The 27,474-nt window shown below is 43.1% G+C and overlaps 2 protein-coding genes across 2 annotated transcripts in view; one reads left to right on the top strand and one right to left on the bottom strand.

Annotated features, from left to right (window-relative positions):
• Window positions 1–277: 277 nt before the first annotated feature.
• Window positions 278–18,205, top strand: stk11 (serine/threonine kinase 11). Its single transcript, XM_031854817.1, has 11 exons — window positions 278–435; window positions 1,257–2,203; window positions 8,377–8,460; window positions 8,637–8,726; window positions 9,053–9,185; window positions 9,539–9,675; window positions 10,373–10,500; window positions 11,770–11,827; window positions 11,981–12,174; window positions 14,356–14,603; window positions 15,318–18,205. The coding sequence occupies exons 2-10, from the start codon at window positions 1,920–1,922 to the stop codon at window positions 14,565–14,567; spliced, it is 1,320 nt and encodes a 439-aa protein (XP_031710677.1). The 5' UTR covers window positions 278–435; window positions 1,257–1,919; the 3' UTR covers window positions 14,568–14,603; window positions 15,318–18,205.
• The window catches only part of cbarpa (CACN subunit beta associated regulatory protein a), an 11,728-nt gene continuing 810 nt past the window's right edge, over window positions 16,557–27,474 (bottom strand). Inside the window, exons 3-11 of the mRNA XM_031854816.1 lie at window positions 24,986–25,057; window positions 22,389–22,534; window positions 22,145–22,206; window positions 21,873–22,035; window positions 21,609–21,789; window positions 21,368–21,511; window positions 20,699–20,897; window positions 20,364–20,568; window positions 16,557–20,284 (exon numbers count right to left, since the gene is read on the bottom strand). Of these exons, the coding sequence (XP_031710676.1) occupies window positions 18,454–20,284; window positions 20,364–20,568; window positions 20,699–20,897; window positions 21,368–21,511; window positions 21,609–21,789; window positions 21,873–22,035; window positions 22,145–22,206; window positions 22,389–22,534; window positions 24,986–25,033 (2,979 nt within the window). The 5' untranslated portion in view covers window positions 25,034–25,057 and the 3' untranslated portion in view covers window positions 16,557–18,453. The remainder of the gene's footprint in view (window positions 20,285–20,363; window positions 20,569–20,698; window positions 20,898–21,367; window positions 21,512–21,608; window positions 21,790–21,872; window positions 22,036–22,144; window positions 22,207–22,388; window positions 22,535–24,985; window positions 25,058–27,474) is intronic.

Genomic DNA, 27,474 nt, shown 5'->3' with positions numbered 1-27,474 from the left:
TTGTGCCTCATTTTAGTGCTGATTATAATCGGTGTTAATAAAAACAATAAACACCTTGTGGAAGAACACAACTTGTCACAAGCGTTGGCATGTTCTTTCCTCGGGATATCCATCGTAAATTTCCCCCCAAAAAATATCAATAGGATCAGATTACTTAATTAAATGTAAAAGGCTGAATAGCTTAATATTTAAACTATGTATTGTCAGCACTGGGTGACATTGTTCTCGTTCCTCAGTGTGTGGGAGGAAACGCTTTGATTTGACGCATTAACGTAAGGGCTGTCAGTGCGAGTCGGGGGGGGGAGGTAAACAAGATGGCGACAACCTGAGTAGCAAGAGTAACACGAAGAGTCTGACATTTTACTGATAGACCCAAGTGAAACATTTGCTTTAACCAGGACTGAATAAAACCTGCAACGATTCATATGGATAAAGGTGAGACCCGTTGTCACAGTAGCTAACTAGTTAGCTCGTTAACTAGCTAGCATGCTAGCAATTTACCTCTGAATCTGAACGGCTCGCTAGACAACGCAACTCCGGTTAGCGGGATGCATCGGGATCGTTTCTCCGGTAAAGGGACTGGCTTGGCTGTTAGAGCTAATGCTGATTTTGCTATAGGGTCAACATAACGTTAATGCAGTACACACAGAGAACCACCCCGTCCCCTACGTCGTCGCTGCTCTATCGGCAAACGAGGTGAAGTTGGCTAACGCTAATCTTGGCAAAGTTAGCTATCGCTAGCTGGTACTGCATAACCAGCAGGGTTAGCTACAGCTGTGTGACGACGTTTCGGTGTATCCCCCCCGGTTGTCCGTCGTTGGTCCTCAGCATCCACGTTAAATCAGTTGTTTAAGAGCAGACTTCAGGGTTAAAACCTGCAATGGTCGCCAAGGGTGTGTACCTCGATGAACAACGTTGTGAGTGTACGTTGGTGAGCTAGTCATTCAAGCAGACGTGCTATGTTAGCTTACCAGCTAACGTTAGCTAATAGTTAACACATTCACTTAAAAACAATTCAAGTGAGCAACTTCAGTGTCAATCGTACCTCACACCCGACTGATTACAGCAGGGTGCTGAGAGTGTACTCAACATAAATAACATTCTCGTGTCTCATGTGAACCTCACAGCAGATTAGAAACCCAATAAGGTTGACCGGTCAAGTGTTGATGTCTGGACAGATTGTTTACCAAAGAGGGCTAACTTAGTTCAGCTATGTGTGCATGTTCATTAATGTCTAAATGCACTCTTGTTTTCAGGCACCAGGTAGTAGAAAGCGCGGTGGCATGGAGGACACCTGAGGACGGTTGGACACGTTGGATGGCTCAGTCGACCTCCAGGAGCCGGGCTGACACTGCTGCATGAGTTTGTCTGTAGATCTGAGCTTGGATCCGGTCCAGCTGTACACACTTATGTATCCTGAGGAAACCTGTGCTCTGAAGCATGGACCTTTGACAGAAATGCTGTGCTGCACGGCCTTGAAGCAGGACTGGTCGCCTCTACCTTAGGCTGTATGGTGTTACATTCATAGTTAAGCAGAGAATAGTAACATTTTAGAATCACGAGTTTTCTAATTTCTGTTCTACTGCACTTGTCACAGAATACACAGTATCGTACACTAACTTAGCACTGGACCCAGCACGTTTTTTTTTTTTTGCTCCTCTGTTCGCACCTCTTGAGAGAAAAGAGCCCTAATGTTTACAATTTGGGATTGATCTCCCACCACCCCCTCAACTCTCAGGCGTGATTATTTTCTCTCCATGTTAAGTATGTTGTAAGTCATCTGTATTCCATCTTGTGGAATTAAAACACTCGGCTCCGTGCTTAAAGGTTACCAGTGGATTACTCCCCGGCAGCAATCCATAGTTATTCGTGAACAATTTGCACAGGAGGCTTAAGTTGTAGCTGCCGAAATATCAGTCATGAGTGCCGGCGAGCTGCAACATCTTGACTATCTCAATGAAAATGAACTGATGGAAATGGATACGTTCATTCATCGCATTGACTCTACAGAGGTGATCTACCAGCCGAGGAGGAAGAGGGCAAAGCTGATTGGGAAGTACTTGATGGGCGACCTGCTAGGTGAGGGGTCTTATGGCAAAGTGAAAGAGATGCTGGACTCAGAGACTCTTTGTCGCAGGGCTGTCAAAATACTGAAGAAGAAGAAGCTGAGGAGGATTCCCAATGGAGAAGCCAATGTGAAAAAGTGAGTTTTTTTTGGGTTTGTCAAACCTGCTTTCTTTGACCATTAATTACCGTCTTTGCTCTGTACTCTGACAATTTAAGTCATTACACCAGTGTCACTAACTTAGATGATGGGTCTTTTCAGTTCGGGATAGTCCGTCATCCGGAGATGCAGTAGCTTTGACTTGACTGGAATTCTTGTTCTTAATATGAGTTAATTGATTTAAATCTCCAAACTGAAAGTGTAATGACAACGGTTAACTGCGTTTCATGTCCGTTCCGCTTTATTAACCGTCAATCCCTGTGCACAACTCTTAACTTGCATTTCAACCTGCAACTGAAATATTTCACTTGAAATCTCACTACCGTAGTTTCACTATAAATACCAATATAATACCTTTTCTTTCTTTCTTTTTTTTTTTTACTTCCCTTTCTACAAAAAGCATTTTTCTCATTTAACCAAATAAGCCAAACTTGTTAAATGGATCAGCATTTTACACACTTTTTAAGAATAGTCTACACAACATTTCTTCTCTGGCCTCTTCTGTTTGAAGGTTTCATGTCTTTTGCACGTGTGCTCAGATTCACCTGTTCCACACATGATGTGAAGTTGCACTCATTACCCCCTGAATACGCTTCTGCATCGTTGAAAGGCCGACAAAAAGCTCATTTAGCTTGTTTCAAAAACTTAGCCTGAATAATAAAAAGTTCTAAAGGAATTAAATGATGGTCTAAAGTATAAGATGTTTCAGTTTAAACGTATAACGGCCATAAACTGACACAGACCAGGACTGCAAAAATCAGCACTGTTGTACAAGCACTTCAGTAAATGGGTCAACTTTTTGGAACAACCCAGTTGTAAACATTGCATAGAAAAGAAACGTGGTTGCTGTAATCGAGGTGAAGTAATAAGAAACTTGGTTAACACAGCGAGACTTTTTCTACAAAAACAGCTGCAGTCTAGTGACAGATTATGTTGCCGTAACCAGATTTCTCAATACGTTGCTTTGTTTGCACATTAATGTAGTCGGTGTTCTTATAAATCATTGCAACTCAAGAAACTAAAGGATTACAGAGAAGAAACAGTCATTTGTTACCAATAAAAACAGTGATGTGTTTATTAACACTAGCAAATGCATCACAATGTATCACTCCATTGATTTTATTATGGTGAGCACAACACAGGAACACAATTTTCTCTTTGTGGCGTCGCTGGTAATGTAAATCAAAATCAGGCGGTTATCAGATTAAATATCTTAAATAAATGTTTTAATTTGTTCCAGCCTGTCTCTCTTCTGTCTTAATGCCTCTGTGATTTGGCTGTATCACAAGTTTTAATCACACAGTAGTTCATTAAATATTACTCCAGCCTTTCGCTGCGGGCCTGCGCTAATTATAGAGCAAGCTTTAGAAAACTGTCAAAATGAGTTCACACGGAGAGAAAGAAGAGCTGTAAGATGGCGCGTTTGTAGGCCGCAGTCAAAACGTCAGCAGAAGAGTGACGAACAGCCCATCGTAATGGCTCAACAATAATGTAAGCAATGTTGTAGCTTATAGTAGGAACTATAACTTTACTTCAGTCTGTCACAGAATATCGTGTTAACCATTCTAAGATAAGCAACTTAATGTGAAGAAATGCCATATTTCCCCCTCTGTCTGCAGTTAGTTGGGACTGAAAGTAGTCTGTCAGCAGCAGCTGCAGTTCTCCATCAGTGTCCACACTGGATCCTTTCACTCAGAAGCTTTGAGAGCGCTAGCAGCCCGATGGACTTCATGCCTAAAATGACACTTCAGGTTAAAGTGTGCGACGTGCACACACGGAATTGAAGGTGGAGGTTAAAACAGACAAAATTCTCAAATGCAAACCCACTGGTGTGAGATAGGGGAGAGCCAAAGCTACACCAAAGTTCCTTAAAAACAACTACATTAATTCTGGAGGGGCCAACTCTTAAGACCAGGCCTTAGTCAAATCCAGAGTTTTTGGCAGGACTTAAAATGACTAAGTCAGTCAGTCCCCATGTTACGTAATAGGTTAAGCAGTTTTGTAAAAAAGAGTGGTGAAAAACTGTCATGTTTAGATGTGTGCGATAAGTGAGTAAAAATGTACAAAAATATGAACACAGAGTAAACAATTTATAGGGTAGATACTAGATGGAAAGCTACTTAAATTTAAGAACTGGTCCCACTTCCACCTTTTGTTGTATGATCCTGAAGGGGTCCCAAATATTTCTCATACCATAATTGTTTGTTTTCAAAGGTGTTTATTTTTGTATTCCTGGCTACATTTATACGTTTAGGACAAAGCTGCAGTGGTTGGCTACATGGTTGTGTCACTCTGTTAGTAAGACCACAGCAGGGTTCTGTCCGTACGTCTTCCAGCCTGAGGAAGCCGGACCCTCCCGTCTGTAAAGGCCCGTCAGCGAGCGGCGCCGTAGTAGCTCCCGGTCTCCCGTTCAGCCTCTACTCAGCATTCCTGTCTGCTGAACACTTCCTGCTTTTTACAGGGTTGCCACGGGAATGGGCATGCTCATACCAGCATCGATTGAGTAACGCCACTGCTGTTTCTACGGCAACGCCCCAAAAATGCCATGCCCTTGTTTGGAATGACGCGAATGCAGACACGCATACCTTAAACTAGACTCCGACTTCGGACTGGCACACGGTGTAGATGCAGATTTCGATCCCTTGTAAATGTTGCCACTGTGTGTGGGAGTAGCTAATATAATATTATACATATGTAATATATGCATCTATCTATCTATAGAGAGATATCTAGAGAGATATCTAGAGATATCTATATATAGATATCTATATAGATCTATATATACAGTTGTGTGAAAAAGTGTTTGCCCCCTTCCTGATTTCTTATTTTTTTGCATGTTTGTCACACTTAAATGTTTCAGATCAAACAAATTTAAATATTAGACAAAGATAACACAAGTAAACACAAAATGCAGTTTTTAAATGAAGGTTTTTATTATTAAGGGGGGAAAAAAATCCAAACCTACATGGCCCTGTGTGAAAAAGTGATTGCCCCCTAAACCTAATAACTGGTTGGGCCACCCTTAGCAGCAACAACTGCAATCAAGCGTTTGCGATAACTGGCAATGAGTCTTTTACAGCGCTGTAGAGGAATTCAGAGGTGGACTTGCTGGTGTGTTTTGGATCATTGTCCTGCTGCAGAACCCAAGTGCGCTTCAGCTTGAGGTCACGAACAGATGGCAGACATTCTCCTTCAGGATTTTTTGGTAGACAGCAGAATTCATGGTTCCATTTACCACAGCAAGTCTTCCAGGTCCTGAAGCAGCAAAACAGCCCCAGACCATCACACTACCACCACCATATTTTACTGTTGGTATGATGTTCCTTTTCTGAAATGCCGTGTTACGTTTACGCCAGATGTAATGGGACATGCACCTTCCAAAAAGTTCAACTTTTGTCTCGTCAGTCCACAGAGTATTTTCCCAAAAGTCTTGGGGATCATCAAGATGTTTTCTGGCAAAACTGAGACGAGCCTTTATGTTCTTTTTGCTCAGCAGTGGTTTTCGTCTTGGAACTCTGCCATGCAGGCCATTTTTGCCCAGTCTCTTTCTTATGGTGGAGTCATGAACACTGATCTTAATTGAGGCAAGTGAGGCCTGCAGTTCTTTGGATGTTGTTCTGGGGTCTTTTGTGACCTCTTGGATGAGTCGTCGCTGCGCTCTTGGGGTAGTTTTGGTCGGCCGGCCACTCCTGGGAAGGTTCACCACTGTTCCATGTTTTCGCCATTTGTGGATAATGGCTCTCACTGTGGTTCGCTGGAGTCCCAAAGCTTTAGAAATGGCTTTGTAACCTTTTCCAGACTGATAGATCTCAATTACTTTGTTTCTCATTTGTTCCTGAATTTCTTTGGATCGCAGCATGATGTCTAGCTTTTGAGGATCTTTTGGTCTACCTCACTTTGTCAGGCAGGTCCTATTTAAGTGATTTCTTGATTGAGAACAGGTGTGGCAGTAATCAGGCCTGGGTGTGGCTAGAGAAATTGAACTCAGCTTTCCAAAGATGTGATAAACCACAGTTAATTTATGTTTTAACAGGGGGAGGGGGGCAATCACTTTTTCACACAGGGCCATGTAGGTTTGGATTTTTTTTCCCCCTTAATAATAAAAACCTTCATTTAAAAACTGCATTTTGTGTTTACTTGTGTTATCTTTGTCTAACATTTAAATTTGTTTGATGATCTGAAACATTTAAGTGTGACAAACATGCAACAAAATCAGGAAGGGGGCAAACACTTTTTCACACAACTGTGTGTGTGTGTGTGTATATATATATCGCTGAGTGCTGAAATCCTTTCAGCTCTGCAGCCTGCAGGCCTTGGAACACACACGAGGTCCGTCGGCACACATCTGAGCTCAGAGACTGCAGATGGACTGCAGCAGTCACTGCTTTATGATTTGTTTTATGGAAACAAGTAGCGATGCAGATGCAGTTTGGTTAGCTACGTTTCAGGCATGTCGTCTGTGCTTGCTGTCCAGCTGAACAGCAGCGATGATGTATTGCTTAAGTATGCTATTCATGCCGTACCATATTTCTTTAACAAACTTTATTTCAGATTTTTTTTGACAATTCACTGAATAAACACATGTGGACTTGAAGGTACCCCTCCTTCCCCCACCCATGATAACATTTAGAAGATATACAACTTATCGCCCACGATGAGTGAGGAAGTATTTTAGACTCGAATGCCCTTCCATATTTTAATCATCAGTCTGCTGTTAGGTGTGCATGAGTCAGCTGTCTTCTTACCAGTGCAGTGATGCAGCAGCGACAGCTTGTGTGCGTCTGTGCGCAAGCAAGAGGCCGACTATGCCCAGAATATCCATTTGTCAGTAGTACGTTTGAGTAAAAGGCAGAGGACTGACTCGGCTCACAAACTGCAGGGTGATAAAGGACAGAACAGTTTGTGAGATTGTGAAGAAGTAAAAAAAAAAAGATGAACAGAAAATACTTCAGCACTGTTGGTGCTTTATTTAGTTTTGGTACAGGCGCTCTCCCTTCGTGGCTTTGACTCGCATCTTTCCAGGAGGGATGGGGAGAATCTCTTTACATGAGAATCATTTTATCTTCTACAATTTTAAATATATTCACAAAGACCAAAAATGTATTCTCTTTCATTTTTTTCAGTGACCGTTGATGTCTTTGACATTGGTTACATAACGGTTTGTCCACACTACGCAGTGATGATGAAACGGTAAAGACAGAACTCTGCCTCGAGCACATGGGGCCATCGTGATGTCAGACAAAGACCGCCGTGATGTCAGACAAAGACTACATGGGGCGACCTCCAGCTTCCTCACGTTGGAGACTCTAAAAACTTATCTTAAAAACAACCTTCAGTAACTGCAAACATTTAGGATTTTATCGTCTCCCCAATGAAGAAGGAACTTGACACGACAAACGTGTACAGAGAACAGCATCTAGTTTTTATTCAATATTCACTGCTGCTAATTAAAACACATGACTGTCATTCATTTGCGGTAATCTGAACAAAGTACCAGTGAGACAGATTGAATCTAAATCTAATCACCAGATTCCTGTCCCTAATTGTCAGGCAGAGCTCTCTCCTCTGTGTGTGGATGTGGCTCGTAAGTCTGTGGTTTGTTCTTTGCAATCTTCCACTTCCAGATTCATTAGCGTCCCTTCTCGCAGCTCTGGGATGAATGTTGAGTCTCCCGGGTGTGTTGCCATGCTGGTGATTTAAACCTCGTCTCCTCGTGTTATCTGTCTTCATGACACCTCTGTAATCGACTGCTGCTACACACCGACAATATCAAGTCTTGCAGGATCATTCCTGCAATTGTGTTTCCAATGAATCACCCTCTAGGAGTGTCTTCGGTTTCATTTGACTGGATGTACAAATTTAGTTTCTCGTTAGTAAATCGCAATTTATTTGAATTTCAAAACAGCAAATACTGCGTTGTGAAATGATCTGAGTTGCCATCAATTCTCGTCCCGGCTCAATATGCAGTATATAGCTGCTCGGTATGCTTCGGTATCGTCCGATACCCAAAGTGCATCCCCAATGAATGTGGTTGTGCTGATGTATGGCACCTGGCGTTTATCCTACGTTCTCAGCAGACAAGCGGCAGTATTAGATTATACAACACTTCCTGTACGTTGCCTGATTGATCTTTTTTTTTTGTATGTTTACAGGGAGATTCAGCTGCTAAGAAGACTCCAACACAAGAATGTGATTCAGTTGGTGGATGTGCTCTACAATGAAGAGAAGCAGAAAATATATCCTTACGTTGTGAATGAGTTGATTTTAGATGTTAGATTTTAATGTTGCTGTTCCTGAGGGTTATTTCTATGCCTAAATATTTCCATTTGTTACCTATTGTCTTTATAATGGGCTCATTATATTAAAGGATGTGTTTGTTTGCTCTGGTAAATCCCCTTGACTCCTGACTCACGTATATGGTGATGGAGTATTGCGTTTGTGGGATGCAAGAAATGCTGGACAGCGTGCCAGAAAAAAGGTTTCCAGTGTCTCAAGCTCACGGGTAAGAATCTATTTTTCTCTCCCCCTTTTCTGCTCCCTTTTCTCTTAGCCTCTCTGCTATATTTAGAACAAGCCTCTCTGCAGCCATTGCTCCGGGCCTAAGTTTAGACTGCAGGGCCTCTGCTGTTAAAATAACTGACCGTGGATTGTGTGAATGTGTGGTCACTGCTGGAAAGCCACTGACACCAAAGTACGAAGTGATGAAGGTTCATGTGATGACAGTGATAAATTGTTTGATATGCCAATTGTTTTCAACTTGCAGTATGAAACGCATCCAGTCTGTAAATTGAATCTGTCAACACCCTCTGTTTCTTTTTTTTCCTCCAGGTACTTTTGCCAGCTCTTAGATGGCCTCGAATATTTGCACAGCCAGGGAATAGTTCACAAAGACATTAAACCAGGAAATCTGCTGCTGACCACAGACGGAGCGCTTAAAATCTCCGACCTGGGAGTAGCAGAGGTGAGCTTTGTGCTGCAGCATTGTGTTGTTTACCATCCAGGCGGAAGGATTGTTGTTTTTCACCACAACGACCAGATCAAGCATCTTCTAAGTCCACATCTTTTTAATTTCCACATATTCTAGCTAATCGGTAATGATGCTGCCAGCTCCTATAAACATAAACACAAAAACAAAAACAAAAGTACTGTTGATTGTAGGGACGGGGCGATTCGTCAACATAATCGTCATCCTCTAACTCAAAATGTTATCACTACTGGTTTTACTGCGGATAGTGTTGCTTACGAAGGAAATGGCAACAAGTTATTCAGTTATTTCATAATTCCTATTTAAACACTTCACTCTATATTTTTCAGGCCCTTCACCCATTTGCGGAGGATGACACGTGTCGCACCAGTCAGGGCTCACCGGCCTTTCAGCCTCCAGAGATTGCAAATGGACTGGACACCTTTTCAGGGTTTAAAGTGGACATTTGGTCTGCCGGAGTAACACTGTGAGTAGTCAGAGCCTCAGGCTGCTCGAGTCCTCAAAGAATGCCTTCAATTTCATCAATTATAGACAGAAGATCTGCTAAGTTGTCTTAATACCCGACAACGGTCATGGAAAAATGCTCCTGCAGAGTGTAGGATTTAGGGATTGAATAGGCACACTGCCTACAAGCTACAGAGAGGATGAGGAGTAAGGAGTATACGGACATCTCATAGGAAAGATAACGCTGTGATTACAATGTGCTTCAGTGTGGTTCTGTTAGACTTTAAAGAACAGTCAAAAATAACTCCAGAAAGTTCGAAACTATGACGTAATATGTTCGTCAATGACCTTTTTTTGATGAGATAAAAGTTTTTACTAAAACAGCAAAATTATTGGATTTGGCTAGAATAGGTAGAATGAGATGTTCAATATAATCTGATGACAGTTGACCCAGGACTACGACGAAGGCTAACGACATTTAGAGAGAGAACCTTTTGAAAAGTAATGACTAAAATTACTTTTTGTCATCTAAAACATTTTCAGTTGTCTATGACTAAAACTATGAAAGATAGAAATGACTATAACGTGACTAAAACTAAATAGGATTTTTGTCGAAAGAGAGAGACAAAATTTGAAATAGCTGCCAAAATACAAACGCTGGTGACGACTCTTAACAGTGTCAGTTTATGAAACGTATTTTCTGACTCCTTCTCCTTCAGATACAACATCACAACCAGTCTGTATCCGTTTGAGGGAGACAACATCTATAAGCTATTTGAGAACATTGGAAAAGGAGACTTCACTATTCCCGAGGACTGTGGACCCCTCCTGTCAGACCTGCTGCAAGGTGAGTGTTTTAAAGAGATGATGTTTTTACCCATGAGGCCAAATCATACTTTGTCTTCAAGGTGAAAGGATTAATCCATCCAGTGCAGTATTTCTTGTCACTGCAGTCGATGACTCTTGTCATGCATCCTCAGGCAACACCATGCATTTATATCAACATAGTAGTGGAAGTGCTTTGCTCCAAGTATGTTTGTGTAGCATTGCAGAAGAAAGTGTCGACTGGAAGTAAAAGCTTTGAAATGGAATCGGTCCGGTTTGTCCAGTAGGTGGTGCTGTGACTCTGAAAGTCACCATGATTTCTCAGCATGCAAGGCTTCCTCCAAACTGTAGAAAAGCCTCCAGCTGTTGACGTAGTTTCCATTGATGTGGAGCCAGCAGCGGAATACTAAACATTTCATAGTCAGGCGTTGCTTTTCCCGATTGGAATGCTGCAACGCTTCTGCCCCTTGTACAAACAAACAGAAAAAGAGTCAAGTAGTGAAATTTACAATCGGCTGAATGGATGTAAATCCATGAAGAATGTTGGGAAGATTATGTTTGCACCAACTTATGAAACAGTGACGCACAGTGACTGTGTTCCAGCTTTGATCCATCTAATCTTGTTGTTTTACTGTAGTTGAACAGTCTCTTAACCGTGAACAGGAAAAAATAAGAGCGGCCACATTCTGGTGCCGTTATAACTCAGAGCACCTGCGTCCCCCATTTTGTGTGAGCGCGTGACGTCTGTGTGTGTGTGTGTGATGACGCAGCGCCTGGGAGATAGTCGGTCCATAATTACACGGTCTAAAATAAGCCCAGTGCCACAAAAGGTGTCCTTCAGCAGGCGCAGCACTACTATCAGCACTGTGCACGCTGCCCCCTTCGCTGCCTGCTGGCAGGCAATCACATTATTAGGTCTGGATGGGCACCGCATCACTGCTGCCTTATCACACCGACGTTCTGCTGCTCCCACAGATTCAGCCCACATTATGATAATTAAGGGACAAACTCTTCATTACATGGGTACAGCTGTAATGCTCCTCTTGTTGATGTTTCCTTACTGTACCTCATTGACTCCTTAAGCTCTGCAGGATGCCTCGACACACGGTGATGAATGAGACGATTGTGTGCATTAATTAATTTCCCTTGATTGAGTTTTCCGTCTGCTCGCTCGCTCAGTGCGGTGGCCTCCCACCAGTTTTATGTTAAAACACTTAACAGAACGGTAAAGAGGAGAAATTGTTCAGGATTGTTGTGATTCAATTCACCTTTTCGAATGTTTGTTTTCCAGGAATGCTTGAGTATGACCCTGCGAAGAGGTTTTCCATACAGAACATAAGGCAACACAAGTGAGTGATAAAAGTATTCTGCATTTATCGTGTATCCCATGTAAAAAATAATAAAGTGCAGATTAAAAAGCAGTGTGAGAAGTGTTTAGAAAGCGTAGTTGAAGTCAGATCTGTCATTTACACGTCCATCTCCTCCCTGCCTGTCCCTCCTAGCTGGGTGCGTAAGAAACACCCTCCGTCTGAGCCCCCTGTGCCCATCCCTGCCAACGCAGAGAGCAGGGATCCTTGGCGGAGTATGACGGTGGTGCCCTACCTGGAGGATCTCCACGGCTACACCGAAGAGGACGACGACGAGCTGTACGATGGAGAGGATGAGATCATATACACTCAGGACTTCACAGTGCCAGGTAAGTGTGAGCTCAGACTATTCTTATTATTATGAATCATTATGTGCTTTTACTTCTTGATTTAAATATATGTTGGTTTTTTTGCGTTGTGAAAGCATCCGTGGTTAGTGAATGTCTTTTGTGTTGTCTTGGTTAGTCCTCTATTCTCTCTGTTTTGACTTGGAGAAGATTGTAAAACATCTGCTTTCTCATTGTCAGCTACTTCCTCCTTTGTATGACCACACTGAATCTTTCTTCTTAGAAATGCGTTATGTTACACTTACACCGAACCACTTCCTCATGTCAAAAATGTGTTAAAAGTTAAGACTTTCATCAACTTCTAACATTAAACTGTCGCTTGTGACCTAAAGCCAATAAAAACATTATTGATGCGCTTCACTGTAACAGGAATTGTTCAGGTTATATTAACGCCACGCTTACTCTGTTTTTACTGTCATTTCAGGAGTCTTTCCTCCGTTACTGCTCATGCTCTTTTGTTTTAGTGGTTGAAAAAAAACTTGAACCGTTTGGTTTTGTGTAATCAGAGTTCCAGGCATGACGGACATAAACTGACCCTTAAATATGTCTTTTAAAATGTCCAACATAATTCAACACGACCTTGTATAAGGCTGCCTATTACATCACTTATCACTAAAAACGCAATCAGGTAAACTAGGGCTTACCAGAAATTCCCCTCATTCTGTCACCTGATGATAAAAATGAATTATCGTTTGATTTCACTTCATTAATTCTGACATTTTGGTCACATTTGGCAGTTTTCTATTTGAAGTTTTCCTGTTTTCTGACATCCTGATCCCGACATTATCTTTTTTTCAGTTGACACTGGCAGCTGCCAGGATCAGCCAACTTAACATTTTCCACATGGATCAAAGATCTAATTATAGAATTATGTTGTTTTTGTATTTATTATTATTGTACGTGGACTAGTAGCTTAAATGTCCTCAAAGGTGCAATTTGTAGTACAGCACAGTAAAGCATAAATATGTCGGCAAACTTAAAACACAGAACAACCGAGACAAAAACAAAAGTTCGTGATCAATATTTATCAATAGATCCACAGCTGCGTCGATCTCATCCATGCTAGTTGTAGTTTTTCTTTCTGTATTTCTCATGAATGTAGGTCGATAGCCAGCTTCACGTATGTAGGAAGAGCTTTAACCCACCTACTGAGCTCTGATTGGTTGACGGTTTACCAGCTAGGAATGAGTAAACAAGGCTTAGCTGTGGGCGCAGGTCCAGAGTCCTGTCTGGAAAAAGATACATTTTATGTCAATAAATGATGTTTCCTTTAGTGAACTGTGTGTACAAACGTTCTCGGTGTTTACTGACTTTGGGGTGAATAGATGATGACGGCATCTTTCATATTGGATTTAATTTGTTTCGCTGCTCTTCTTTTATCTTTTTTTATCCCAGAATTCAGAGCCTTTATCCGTTGCCAGGCAACAGTCGTAATAATAACTGCAGTAGTCGTGTCGGGGACCTGGAGGTGGTGCTCCACATGAAAACACAAGCAGAGCTGCACATTGTGAATGAAGTGATCTAAAAATAGTGCAGTTGAAATGGTTTTGGTGTGGGAGTATGAATGGTTTCTCAAGGTTCAGTCCCACACGCGCTCAGATGAATGAAATAAAAGAGTTGACGGTAAATTAAACAGGAAGACCGAATGTTTCTCTTAAGCTTTTATTATTCTCCTCTGTGTTGCACTTCTCACAGTGTGGGAAATTATTTAAGAGTTTCTCACGGGCCTGGCTACACACACACATACATTAAGATGCACCGATCGATCGGCCATGTATCGGTGAAAATCTAAATCTGCAGGTCAGAGATTTAAATTGCACTCGTATCTCCACCCAGACACAGGCACACCTCTGCACATGAAATTGAAAGATCACATTGAGGTTAGGGCCTATTTTTCACTCGGCTGATTTCCTGTTGTTGTCGGTGACCTGACATTTTGCTAGTGCTGCTGACAAATGAGCTTTTTAAAGGTCCCACTTAAACAAAATTTGTTAACAGCTTTTACAGCAGCAGCTCTGTTGTAATTTCCATCCATGTGATCACTCAGTTTTCCACACTCGTGCTATTACGTCACGCTTGCCGAATGATGCGGCGGTCGAGACGGCACTTTGTTTGAAACTGTGATGGATTTGTTCTGAGCCTGCTGTGCGTGTACTTTTTTAGGACAAGTGGCCGAAGAAGATCTGGATCAGGGGCACAACGAAGACTACAGTCCGGCTCTAGCCAAGCCAGTTTGTGTGAACGGGACAGACGGGGGGTCTCTGAATAGCAAGGCCAAAGCCGAACGCCGATCCTCCTCTTCATCCAACCCCTCACGTAAAGGAGTCTCCACAGCCAGCAAGATCCGCAAGCTCTCCACCTGCAAACAGCAATGACACCCCCTCCCTCTTTCCTCAGCAACAACCCGCCTGGTGAGTGTGTAGACTCTGAATTGTGTTCAGAGGACGCCTTCCATACAGTAGACAGAGGAGAAAGATTGAGATAAACACCTACGGAGCACAGATGAAAAGATGGGAGGGATGAGATAAGAAGAGACGGAGACATAGAGATGAGTATCGGTGGAAGAGGGAATCAGGGAGGAGAGAGAGAGTGTGTGTTGATATTCAGAGAGCAGTGCCTCTGACTCACCGCCTCTCCCCAGGAGGTTTCCTATACAGTCACGAAAACTAGATCTGGACTTGTCCAGTTTTGGGGTGTCATTTTTCTATTCTCCGCCAGGATTAATCTAGACGATAACCTTCCAGGGGTTCGTCAGTGGCCCTCATTCAGGAGAAGTGGGACCAATTTGTGCTGCAAGCGTACACACCAAATTAATAGGTTGAGCTCCTCTCTTTCCAGTTACCACCCACAGCTTGCTCATTCAGTCTGTAGCGCATACAAACCAGTCACAGTGTGAGGCTGTTTGTCATGAGCTCAGTGCAGAGGAGAGGCTGTGTTCATTTGTTCAGGCGATGACTCACCCTGGATGAGAGAGAAAGTGGGCTGTCGGATGTTTGTATCTCTTTCTCACCCAGTGGACGAGTCTGTCCATGTTAACAAAGTATATGTGCTACGTTAACAAATGAGATCAACTTAAAATACAACCACACCGGACGTCTTGTTATATTCTGTCCTCTGTCTCTCAGGTTGGTCTGTCCCCGTCCTTCTGTGTCCGGAGTCCTCACGGTTGTGAGAGACACCTGCTGACGTTAATGCCCCCATACCTCCTTGGACCACTGGCCTGCAGAGTCTTTAGAAGATGCGGTATGAGCGACGGGGAGGAGGAGGACAGCATGAAATGTTCCTTTTGCTCTGAGACTGAGGCACTGGCTGTGAAGATGTTTTGAGTTTTTTTTGGTTTTTTTTTCTCCCATATTTTGGCTCCTTTCAAATCTTGTCATCCACTTCTGTCATCTAGTCAATTTCCCCTCTCCACCCTGTCACCCTCTTAGGAGGGTCAAGTGTTGCACCGGACGTTACAAACACCATCACCCCTGTACCCCACCCATCCAAACCCCCCCCCCCACACACCTGTTTCTATTACTACTTTTGTTTTTACAGAACCCTAATGGCAGTTTTTAAGACGCATTGTGAAGTGTAAAAAATTAAAAGAGGTAAACAAAGATTCAAAAGTTATGAATAATTCTATATTTAAATCTATAATGAGAATAATTATAATAGTACTCTACTACCACAAACTGCATGCTGTACAGAGCTGGGAAAAGGGAAAGTGCTGAAGACTGAAGCTTTGAGATCCACCGCTGACCTGTTTCCATTTAGGTTCCTTTCTTTTTTTTCTTTTTTCCAATGAATATTTTTTAATTATTATTTATATAAAATATGTCCCAAACAGGCTATTTTGTTGGATGATCCTTTGTCCTGTTTTTATTATTTTTTTACCTGCCCTTAACAAGGTTATTATTTGACGGGAATGCTACTCTCGTCTTACTCTGATGTCTGCAGCTAGTTTGTAGTCAGATCCTAGAGTATCAGGCCGATGCGCCTGCAGGCGGTGTGCCGTCACAATCACCTGTTTTTCAGCGATGCTGCTCTTTATTGTGTTGATCACATCAGCGGGGGAGCCCCGCCCCACTCTTACGCAGCCGAGGCCCATCGTCAGCCCCTCGCTGGGAATAGATCAGAGAGCAGGTGAGTCATTACACTGAGGGAGGGAGAGGGCAGCGCTTCCCACGTCAGCAAGGTCGACGCAGAGATTCTCTGTTCAACGAAACACACGAGGAAGGATGAAGAGATGTCTCGCGTTTACAGGCTGACTAATATTCCAGCGGTATGATTAGTGTGTCAGGACACCTTCTGTTTCACACAGTACATCAGCTTACATGAAATATGTTACAACAGCATAAAACCACAGGTTGCGTATATAGTCCGGTTTTGTTCATGTTTTTATTCACAAAAAAATGTTTCGGTCCAAAATGAATAAGGGCCTCAGTTGGTCCCACACGGTCTAGCATTTGTCAAGGCTGCGAGACATTTTAATTTTCTGCACTACTCATTTACAATAAAACAGATGGTCCACTATGATTGAGGACAAAGACATGAGTTTTATAATATACAGGTATTCTAGATCCAACCCACGTCTGTGAAAGGAAAAGGGACACGCGCTACCTGCCATCGCAGTTTCCCAGGTGACATCACGCATAACGTGCAGCAATTGTTCTCATGTTTGAAGAAATACAGTTTGACATGAATGCTTAACAAATAATGTTACAACCATACTGGCACACACAGTGGAGTCCTGTGATTTTAACCTGTAAACACGGAGGATATCTGCAAAGTATCACTTTAAGTATTGGGCTGCAAATATTTATTTATTTTTTATTTTTTCCAATGCCAACAAATAAACAAAACCAAGAAGGTGTCAGTTTGTCTCTTAATACTTTCTGACTTCCCCAGCCCCTATGTGGTTCTCGGCTCCAAGCCCATTGTTTTTCAACTTTAGATAATTCCTAAGAAATGGTAAATCATTTACTAAAACTGCTGGCCGCTGCATTTTTCGGGCACTATTTTCAGCCGTGGGTTAACGGCGCAGTTTTTATGAGTGGGCTTCACTCAAAATAAATGAATGAATGTGCCTATTTGTAGCAATGATTGAATGTCACCTGCTCCTGCGACGAGGCTCACCGTTTCAGTTTTTTAATAGTTTATGGACAACAATGGAGAGCTATAAACTAAATCAGGCTTTGACTATACAGGTAATTCCTGATCGTATCATGAATTCATTGTTGGTTTTGGTCTTTTTGTGGGATTTGTTGACAAGAAAAATATAGAATATCACCAGACGTATCTTTTATTTAGTAATACGGAGTGAGTTTATTCCACTGCTATTCAGTTTCAACCTCTCCTTTCACAGCCTCAACTCTTTGTCACTGGACCATCTGTCTGAAAGCCTGAGAGGCTCCTATGTCAGTCACTTTACGTATCATCTCCCGGCACTGATGCAACACTTCGCTCAAACCCTGATACCGCCTCCTTAATTATGATGAATAACGGGGACAAATGGTTAACAAAAATCCTATAAAAATATATGAAATATGAGTATAAAAAATTCTTGATGCATGTTATTCAGAATGCTGTGTTGGCTGTGTAGTTTGGGTATCCCATCTGTTTTTACAGATCTGCTGATATGGTGTAAATGACAGGGTTGCGAGCACTTAAGTTATGTTTTTTTACATGATCACTGTTCTTATCGCCAAATACATAAACCTCAAGCTTTCACGGAGACATTTACCCTCGTGGTGATCGAGACGAGAAGGACACTTGAGGATATGGTTTTGAAATGAGAGAAATGGGTGACGGACACTCCATCGTTATCTTTCTTCCCATCAAAGTGCTTTTTGTTTTAAAGTCAAAACTGTACAGTATTCACACACACGTTGTTTGGACATACAGTAGCATGCTGAAAATTCACAGTTAAGTCTGAAAATATTACATTTTTCTAAAGATGGGTCTATATTTTCAAAGCTATGTAACAAATGCATTTGATTTTGAGAATGGTTATCAATAAAAAGGGAGCATCACGTGTCACATTGCGTCACAGTGGAAATCAAGGTCTGAATGGAAATGCTGGAAGAGACTGCTCTTCTGTCCTTTAGGACATATGTGTTTTGATGCGTCAGCTATTTACCCAAATATAACGGACACAAATGGCCAAGCATCTACATGATGATGCTTGAAGTGCTAAAGACCCTTTTGTTCAAGTCTGTCGTCTATAGATAATGGATGTGAAATAAAGTCGATGAAGAAGATGAGATTGTTAACCGGTTATATGGGACTGAAGCCGGGTGAGGCTGTGTGTGACACGGTGAGCACACGCTCCGTTCCTCCGTGGCCAAGCTTCTCTGCACTGCGCAGGCTGCTGTAGAGCCTCTCTTCAACCGACACGACCAGCTTGTCTGTCAGGCTGCTCTCGGATAGAATAGCTTGACTGCTGTTGTTGTTTCTGTTGTTGATTCTCGGATCCATGTTGCTCATCTGTGTAGTGGTCAAAGACCGGCTAGTTGTGCTTCCCTTGCCCTTTTTTGTAGAGACCTGGCAGCCATCACCAGTCGACTCTGTGCAACTCTTTGTTGCGTCGGTGCCTTCGGAGGTTGTGTCGGCTGTACTTTCTGAGGCTTCCTCGGCACCTCCTTCATCTTTGTCATCTGTGCTCTCTTTGGCGGCTTCCTCACAGGCCGCAACCTCACAGGCCGCAACCTCGCTGGCTTCCTCGTCAGCAGCACTCGCAATGCGCGAGAGTGTGCTGTGATACCTGGTGTCCAGAGGGTAACCGGCGCTGTCGCCTCTCCTCAGCGGCGTGAACCTCTGCCTCTCCAAAGATGGGGAGTACCTACCCCCAGCACCTGAACCTGGGTCGCTGTATTGCTTGTGTCGCTGCCACTGTTTTCGGAGGTGAACTCTGGATCGGTGCCTGGAGCGCAGCGGCGAATCCTGCTGGTCAAAGCGTGGATCGTGACGGAGGAACTCGTTGAAGAGAGCGTCTGTCTTCTCGTCGATGCTGTAGTCGCGGCGGTGGAGATGGGGTTTGTGGGGAGTAGAGGACTGTGGGATTGGCTTAATCAGAGGAGACATCAACTGTGATTGTGATTCTGGAGGTTGAAGGGATTTCAGAAGCTGATGTGGTTCTTGAAGGGTAAGAGACTGGCTGCCAGTTTGAGATCTCTCCTTTAGTTTCTCCTCTGTGCCGTCCATCTCATCCTCCAGCTCCTCCTGAAACTGCCTGGCCTCGACGCTCTCGCACACTGAACCTTTTCTCCCAGAGCTGGTGAAGAACAACCTTCTCTCAGATGCCGTCTTCCCTCTCGGAGCTCCAGGAGTCCCAAAAAGCCGCATTTCTTCTGGTGCCCTGGATGGTGCTTCAATGGAGGTGTAGCCGCTGTCCATCTGGAGGAGTTTACGATTCCCTGCCTCACCCTCTCCCCCAGCTCCACTTCCCACCTCATTATTCCCACCTGACGCCCCTCTGAATCCTCCCTCCAACATCTCTCCCTCGCCTTCTCCTTCAGGCTCATCGTCCAGGTCTTGGGACAAGCAGCTGTCCAGGCCAGAGCGAGCTCCTGCACCACCATGGGATGAGACGCTGTCGGCATCACTGCGGATGGACTCCCGATCTGTGCTGCTCTGGTCTGAGGAGGCGTATTGCTCGAGAGAGGCTCGCAAGCTCCAAATGTCTCTGTACAGGGAGGGAGGAGCCTCCGAGCTCTCCTGGCGAATCATGAAGGAAAGGGATGAGCCTGAGCCGGCCCTTAACCTGGCCTCAGCTCCCAACACCAGCTCATCTCCTTCATCTGCCTCACTCGTTTTCCTCACGTCCGATGTCTGTGTGTCTTTAGGTGTATTTAACATGTCTTCGAACCTTTCCTGTACAGCAGTTCCTTGTCGTACCGCAAAAAAGTCGTCATCTTCTACCGACTCTAGCTCGACTCCCACTGCTTCTGTTCTTGTACCTGCACCGAACTTTGTTTCTGTTTCTACTCCTGTCCCATTGGCTGTTGCCTCCTCCTGCCTCTGGGCGTGACAATCATTTGTTGGTGAACAGAGATCCTCTCCTCTGGGGCCGCTGCTACCTAACTCCACCATGGCCTCTGGTTTTAACCTGCAGAGATGGAAAACAGTTAATCATTCTTTCTGGGAATGTCATGGTCCAAGTCATGGGGTTATGGAAAGGGATGTACCTGCTGAGGAAGATTGATGACGTGAGTACAGTTTCTGGTGGAGAAAGAGACTCTGCAGAGAGGGACTGGAGGCCACTGGTCAGGACAGGGGACTGTGGGAACGACTCAATGACCTCATCTCCGAGGGACAAAGAGTCGTCGTCGGTGTGATCAGTGGTTTCACTTGCTGCTCTCTGTCTCTGGAAGGGCCTCCTCTTGGGGGATCCTAGTAGAAATACACATGAAAAGAAAGAATGTCTACTTGATGTTTTTCACCTTTACTATATATATTTTTTTGCCTTTTTACATCATTCACTAATCTAAGCTTATCATCTATTTATGACATTTATCCAAACCTTTGGCATCCAGGCTGGCAGCCCGATGACTGCTGTCAAACTTCCACTTCCTGAAGTAAGGCCCTGCCCCCTCCAGACTGGCATGACGCCGCAGTTTAGAGAAGAAATGTAGAACTGAAGTCTGTCCCGGAGCTTGAGTCGACTCTCCTCTCATCCCCCTTTCGCTCTCAGCCTCTCCCCTGTCCCCGATAGCCTCCATCTGACAGGAGAGATGAAGGGAGAGGAGGACGGAGGGAGGTGATGAGACATTAAGGAGGGTTGAGGCAGACCAGCTGAGATGAATCACGACGGGCAGAAGCAAAGCAGTTTGTCATATTGTCACTCAGCTGCAGTGATGACTGATGTCACAGTGCATCACTGGCTTTGAGCCGGTGGCAGCTGCTTTTCACAGCTCTGTTTATGTGTGACACTCACTGAGGAATCTATCTGTGCAAATGCATTTCTGGATCACAACTTTACTGTAAAAATAAACATTTAGTGGTTTGCAGATTTTGAGGAAATGTGTTCTTTTCATCTAAACAAAAATGTTTCAAGCAGGAACTTAAAACATGCACAAAAAAAGCTGTGATTGGAATTTTTCTTACAGACATTCCTGAAAGTCCTGAATTGACCTGTAATATGCAATGACCATTTTATAGCTGTCACAAAGTGGAAAAAGGTTCAACTTACTGTCTGGGACCATGACTGCTGTGCTTTCATGGCGGATGAAGCCTGTCTGGGGCCCTGGTCCAGTATGGTGGAGTGGTGCGGGTCTCCAGGCAGACCTCCGCTGAGGCTGAGTCCCACCCAGTCAGGGACTCTTCTCTCAGTGGGCTGGAAAGAGAAATCAACGCAGGGAGACAACAACAATGAGGAAACAAACCGGATTTGGTGACATTAGTGAGATAAATCACAGTCAGTGAAAAGTTACCTGGTAGATAGCGAGGGGCAGTTTGGGAGCTGCGGTCTCATTGATGTTGACGGTGCTGCTCTCTGTTGAGTCACACTCCATGATGGTGAGGATCTTCAGGTCACACGGGGCCGGAGCCAGGTGAAGGTGGGTCAGCCGGGCCTTTTTCAGGTGGTGGAAGTCTCCCTCAGTCAGAGTGTACCTGAGAGAGAGGACGAATCATTTAATCTGATTCCACCGACAGCTCGTCCAAATTATAATGTAAAATCACCTGTTTAACTGTACCTGCGTCCTTTGTCCTGGGTCGTCTTCTCCTGTTCATAAAGTGCAGATTCATTAAATGAGACTCTGCGGCCGGTAGACCCAGTGGAGACAAATCGCTCCGACTCTCCATCGTGACAGCTGGCAGCTGAGAGAGCGTCTGATTCATCCAGATGAATGGTGATCTCTGAACGACAAAGAGAACAAGGACGAAGCGAGGGAATGAAACGACGTGAGTGACGACAGCGGACCAGAAGAGATGTATGTATGAACCGAAGAAAATACACAGCTCTGACCTTGGGTGGGCTGAGAATCCTCAGCATAAGTGGTGTTTGTCTTCTCTGGGTCATCACTCGCTCTGACAGGAGGAAAAGATTGTTACTCTTTGCAAGTGTCTGGTCACGTCACAACTTTCAACGTCAGATTCAACACGGCTTTAACCCACTGCTCTTACAATCACGTTGCCTCCTGTAATCCCTGCGTGTAAAACCAGGCCTGCAAAGGTCCCACACAGTGTGTCACCTAGCCGGGCGCACCCACCTGGAGTAGCGTCGTCCACCCAAGCAGCAGCGGTGACAGAAGAGGAGCAGCAGGGAGAGCAGGACCAGCGTCCCCCCGGCAAAAACACTCAGCAGCACCAACAGCAGCACATAGTTCTCCACCTGGCCTGCCGCCACAGGCACATCCTGAAAAACATAATGTCCTGAAATTGGAATTTTGGATATTTTGAATTTTCCTTAAAAGTAAAAAATAGATCTCAACCTTTTCTTGCTGTATACAAATCAGATATTGACAGAAAATATAATGTGGCATTAAACATATCGGCTTTCAAAACCAGTATCAGCCAAACCCTGGTACCCTCTGTATTGTCACCGGTTCACTTTAATTCCCATGCTGTATTCACATGTCATTGCTGGAGCTCGTAACTCACTCCTTCAAAGCACAAAGACATATCTCTGTTGTCATATTTCGCTGTTGTGAGCTCGCTGGCTGCGTTGGTCCTACTGGGGCAGTAATTGATTCTTCTCCCTTTGAGCTTCACAGCAATGAGGAATCTCTTTGTCGCATTACGCTGCCAGCAAATCCTCGTAATATTTAATAAGGAGAGAATTAACTATTAACTATGAACTATTTCTTGAGTCCCTGCCTCCTCACAGTGATTGTTATCCACACATACACACACACAATACTGCTTTAGTCCCTCTGATTAATACTCTCAGTCTTGGCTGAGTGAGCTTGGGGATGCTAATCGAAACGTCAGCGAGACCCTTAATTCAATCTCCCAGCTCTTCTCAATGAGGGGGAATTGAGGCCTCCGCAGGCTAAAAATGGAAATCGGAGGAGGTTGCAGACGCACATGAGCAATCCCCACACCAGACTTTCCTGGCTCTTCTTCCGATGTCAGTTTCACCAGAGAGAGAAAATAATTGGGCTCTTCTCACCGTCACAAAGGGAATATTCATCTATTGCAACATTTAGCATTACATAATATATGAAAAATGTTAAAGGTTGTCATCGTGCACAGATTTAAAGAAAACTGAGACGTGTGAGAAGCTCCTCACTGAGCACAGGAAGACCTTCAGAAGATGATGATGGCCTTAGCTAGAGCAGCATCAAGGTCATTAACGGTCATTTGAAAGTTGGTTTGTGCTCCTTATACAACTGTAGAATGAAACATTCGTACATTTTTTATTATAAAGCCAAATTACACAAATTGCCTCCTTATCTATGTTCTCTACTGACTCCTAAAACTCTCAGTAGCTTCAACCTTCACCACAAATAACGTATACGTCATTCCTCAAACCTGCACTGTTTTAGGTGAAAGTGTTTTTAAAGTTTTTGCGACAGACACTTTAAACTAGATTATTTTACAGCATGGAAGGAGTTAAAAGCAGGATTAAGGACTATTTAATCACTGGAAGTTTAAAGTACAGCTCAAACCCAAAGTCTGCTGCTGACTAGATGTACAGACACTAAAGGGCTGCAACTAATGATTTTAATTTTCATTGTATTGTAATCTGCCCATTACTTTCTCAATCAAACGTTTTGTATAAAATGTCAGACAATTGTGAAAAAAAATATTTTTATTTGTAGTTTGCTTTCTCCAAATTTCTTGTTTTGTCTAACAATCAGATAAAAAAACAACAACAACACAGCAAACAGAGAATGTTTGACATTTTGATTGAAAACAATTAATCTTCTGTCAGTCGACTAATGGAGTTGCATTAAAAAAACAACGTGTTTGTGTGCGTGATAAAGACTGTGTTGGGTTGACTCCATTCACTGTAAAGGTGCTTCCGTAAAATAAAGCATCAATCAATCTGTGTCAACCTCAACCGCAGGCTCAATCCAACAGCAAGCAAGTCGCAACATGGAGGAGGGACTTTCTTCTTATACAACCAGATGACGATTACGTGCGTTAGAGCAAATGAAAATACCCTTTTTCCCCCCTTTTCATTCAACCTCAGGCCTGAACATGTCTAACTAAGTCCCATGTCATACAAACACACACACACACACAGTATATTTTCACATTCATTAGATGCTATTGTGGCCTACATTCTGCTGAAGCCTATGGGGAGATACAGTATAATGTGTTTGAAGCCGTATACGTGTGTGTAGGTAACATGCACACCTTGATAGACACACACACAGAGAGAGCTTGTCAGAGCATCTGTAGCTTAATTAAATCTGCTGTTTTCACAAGCTCAGCCAAAGAGGAAGAACAACACGATCAATCAGCTTGAGCAGCGAAGCCTCCCGCCAGTCTTTAGGCCATGCTTCTAACACACACTCTCGAGGGATGCTACAGTCCATTCTCCCTCCGCACAGACAGCTTTAACTGTCCGATAATCACCTCCGCAGGCTCAGATATCCTCCCCGGCCTCCACAAATCCGGCATCAAAATAATGCCCCGTTTTTGAGTAAAATCCCTTTTGGATGCAGATCAAGCTTTCCCCCATTACAGGTCCTGCTGGGATATAATACCTGTTACTGGGACAGTGTGGCGTTAACTCACTGCCTGTACCTATTTGTGTGCTGCTTTTGGCTGAGGTCCAGTTCAATCTGTAAAGTATTGTGGGAGACTATAGTGTTAGTGGACACAGAGTGGGAGGGGCGGACGTAGCGGTACTCACGGTGGAGTGCTCAGTCAGACTTGTCAGAACAGGCGAATCATTGCTCATGGTCCAGGTCAGTGTGTGTGAACCCTGCAGAGGATGGAGACAGTGAAGTCAGACGGAGCTGCTGCTTCTTTCTCGACAATAACGCGGTTTCTGTTATTTCATGCTGAAAAGTCAGAGAACAGGTGAAACAAATCCTGTGACCAAGACCAACAGTGAGATTATCCTATCTTATGCATATGTTATAGACCTCCATTGTTTAAAAAAAACACATCAATGAGCCACACAGTTGCACCAGGTGACATGTTCCTTCAACGCGATGAATGTGGGCACTGTAGTTTATTTTGAATGTCACACAAACGTCCTGCTGCAGTAAATAAGCACCACTTGTGTATTAGTCCACGGCTAGACAGCCCTCAACAAAAACATGATTTCTTCCTATTCCAGCAACATTTGATAAAACACCTACAGGTGGGCTCACACAATCTCACCTTTGCCAGAGGGAGATGTATTCAAACCTTGTCTACGCCAAAAACAAGAAGAATTGTGCTCATACTTTTTGTGCTGATTATTGACTCCTGGACTCTTGCTATTTAGTATTAGACTTCCAAACCCCCAGGAAGAGACCTTGGAAGCTAATTTAGCGACCAAACCGGGGAATTCAAACTTCCAGGTTCTTCATGTGATGTCATTGGGCCCCCCCCCCCCCCCCATAGACTTACATTGAGAGAGAGACATTTGTTACTCAGTGTAACTAATTGTGTTTTGGTAAATCAACTTTCCAGTACGAACATATGAATAGCTCTTAATTAAATCAATAGGTCCTAAAATACACTAATAGCCAAATCCAGAGTTATTTCCTTCCTCCGATCATGTGAATGAGCCAGAGAACGAAGCTGGGCCGAGCAACAGAAAACAGTAAACTGTTTTTGCAGACTGTACAGTACCTGCACCTCATGACAAGTAAACTGGTCCTCTTGTTTAAAACTGCTGTAATGCCCCATTTAACATTGAGCACAGTGCATGAAATGTGTCTAAAGATTCACTGCCATCTCCTGAAGAGGGACTGTTACACACACACACACACACACACATGAACAATATCACATAATAACCAAGAATCTCTCATCTCAGTCATTAGACGAGTCCACTGTCTGTAAAATAAGATGGAGACAGACAAAGATGTAAGAGAGAGAGACGACTGACACATACTATTAAACACAGAGTGCTTGTGTAACATCGGTCCATGAATGCATTCCTTTCACATAACACTGCCGCACATTCCCTCTCCATGTGAGAGTCATATTTTCTGTAATATGCTATCTCATACCAACAGCTCAAGGTAACACTGATAAGGACAACGCTCTGAATAGCAAGAGCACACCAACAATAGAGAACCACACTCACTCAGATCACGTTGAAGTTTGGTAACACTTTACATTTACTGAATGGTTTACCACTCTATGACGTATTGTAAGCAGATATGGTCGTGTTTAAGTGTTTATTAATGTACATTATTTGTCAACCACTATAAACATATTAAAATTGTGTATTATTACAGCTGTTATAAACTAGTTATAATAGGGGGACTTAAAGTAAGAAAATAATTTTAATAAAAGAAAAGAAAACACTGTCCTCTTTTTGCACACTGAATAACAAGCAGTTAAAATGGTTTAAAGCTACCTTGGAAAATAATGTAATGGTCTATTTGATTTGATTTGATTGTCCAAGGTTTTAAAAATGTCCTCGCTGGTGGTCTTACATTTTCCTTTTCTTTCTTATTACGACCTAATAAAACCACTAAATCCACATCTAGAACATTTAGCATGTTTTTTCATAGCAGAAGCCAATTTGAATGATTTCACTGACCTGTTACAGAAATCAACCAGCAATCAATTCTACCAGGCCACACTCAGCTATAGCGGGTTCCTTTATGCATTGATGACATGAAATATGTAGCATAATATATATAAACTTGATGACATGACATGACAAACCCATGGTGTGAAGCCAAACAGTGTTCAATCCCACATAAAGCTTTATTTTAAATTCTAATTGAGGTCCAAGTGTTCCCAAAAAAATACCAAATATATCAGGCAGATAAAATAATAAATAATAAAATGTGTTAATATATATTATTTAATATTTGTTTAATTTTATAAGTATTCATTGATTCATAATAACCTTTTCCTATTAGTCTACTTTTGACTTAAAGTGTTTGAAATGTTATTATCATTATTTTTTATTATTTGTATTATTGTATTTGTATATAACATTATTATTATTATCTAAGAAGTAACCAGAATACAATTCTGACACCGACTCGTGGAGAAAAAAAAGAAATCCAAAGTGCGTGCGTGCGTGCGTGCGTGTGGGTGTGGGTGTGTGTGTGTGTGTGTGTGTGTGTGTGTGTGTGTGTGTGTGTGTGTGTGTGTGTGTGTGTGTGTGTGTGTGTGTGTGGGTGTGTGTGTGTGTGTGTGTGCGTGGGTGTGTGTGTGTGTGTG

The sequence above is a fragment of the Anarrhichthys ocellatus genome, unplaced genomic scaffold (genome assembly GCF_004355925.1).
Source record: "Anarrhichthys ocellatus isolate YVR2014 unplaced genomic scaffold, GSC_Weel_1.0 scaffold15, whole genome shotgun sequence".
Taxonomy (NCBI): Eukaryota; Metazoa; Chordata; class Actinopteri; order Perciformes; family Anarhichadidae; genus Anarrhichthys; species Anarrhichthys ocellatus.
The sequence above is the reverse complement of the archived record's forward strand: the minus strand, read 5'-3'. Positions and strand labels throughout refer to the sequence as shown.

Excerpts from the sequence above, each read along its gene's own strand:
- stk11 (XM_031854817.1), top strand. The coding sequence starts at position 1,920 with ATGAGTGCCGGCGAGCTGCAACATCTTGACTATCTCAATGAAAATGAA. Across the intron at positions 2,204-8,376 it reads GGAGAAGCCAATGTGAAAAA|GGAGATTCAGCTGCTAAGAA; the intron begins GTGAGTTTTTTT and ends GTATGTTTACAG. Across the intron at positions 12,175-14,355 it reads TCAGGACTTCACAGTGCCAG|GACAAGTGGCCGAAGAAGAT; the intron begins GTAAGTGTGAGC and ends GTACTTTTTTAG.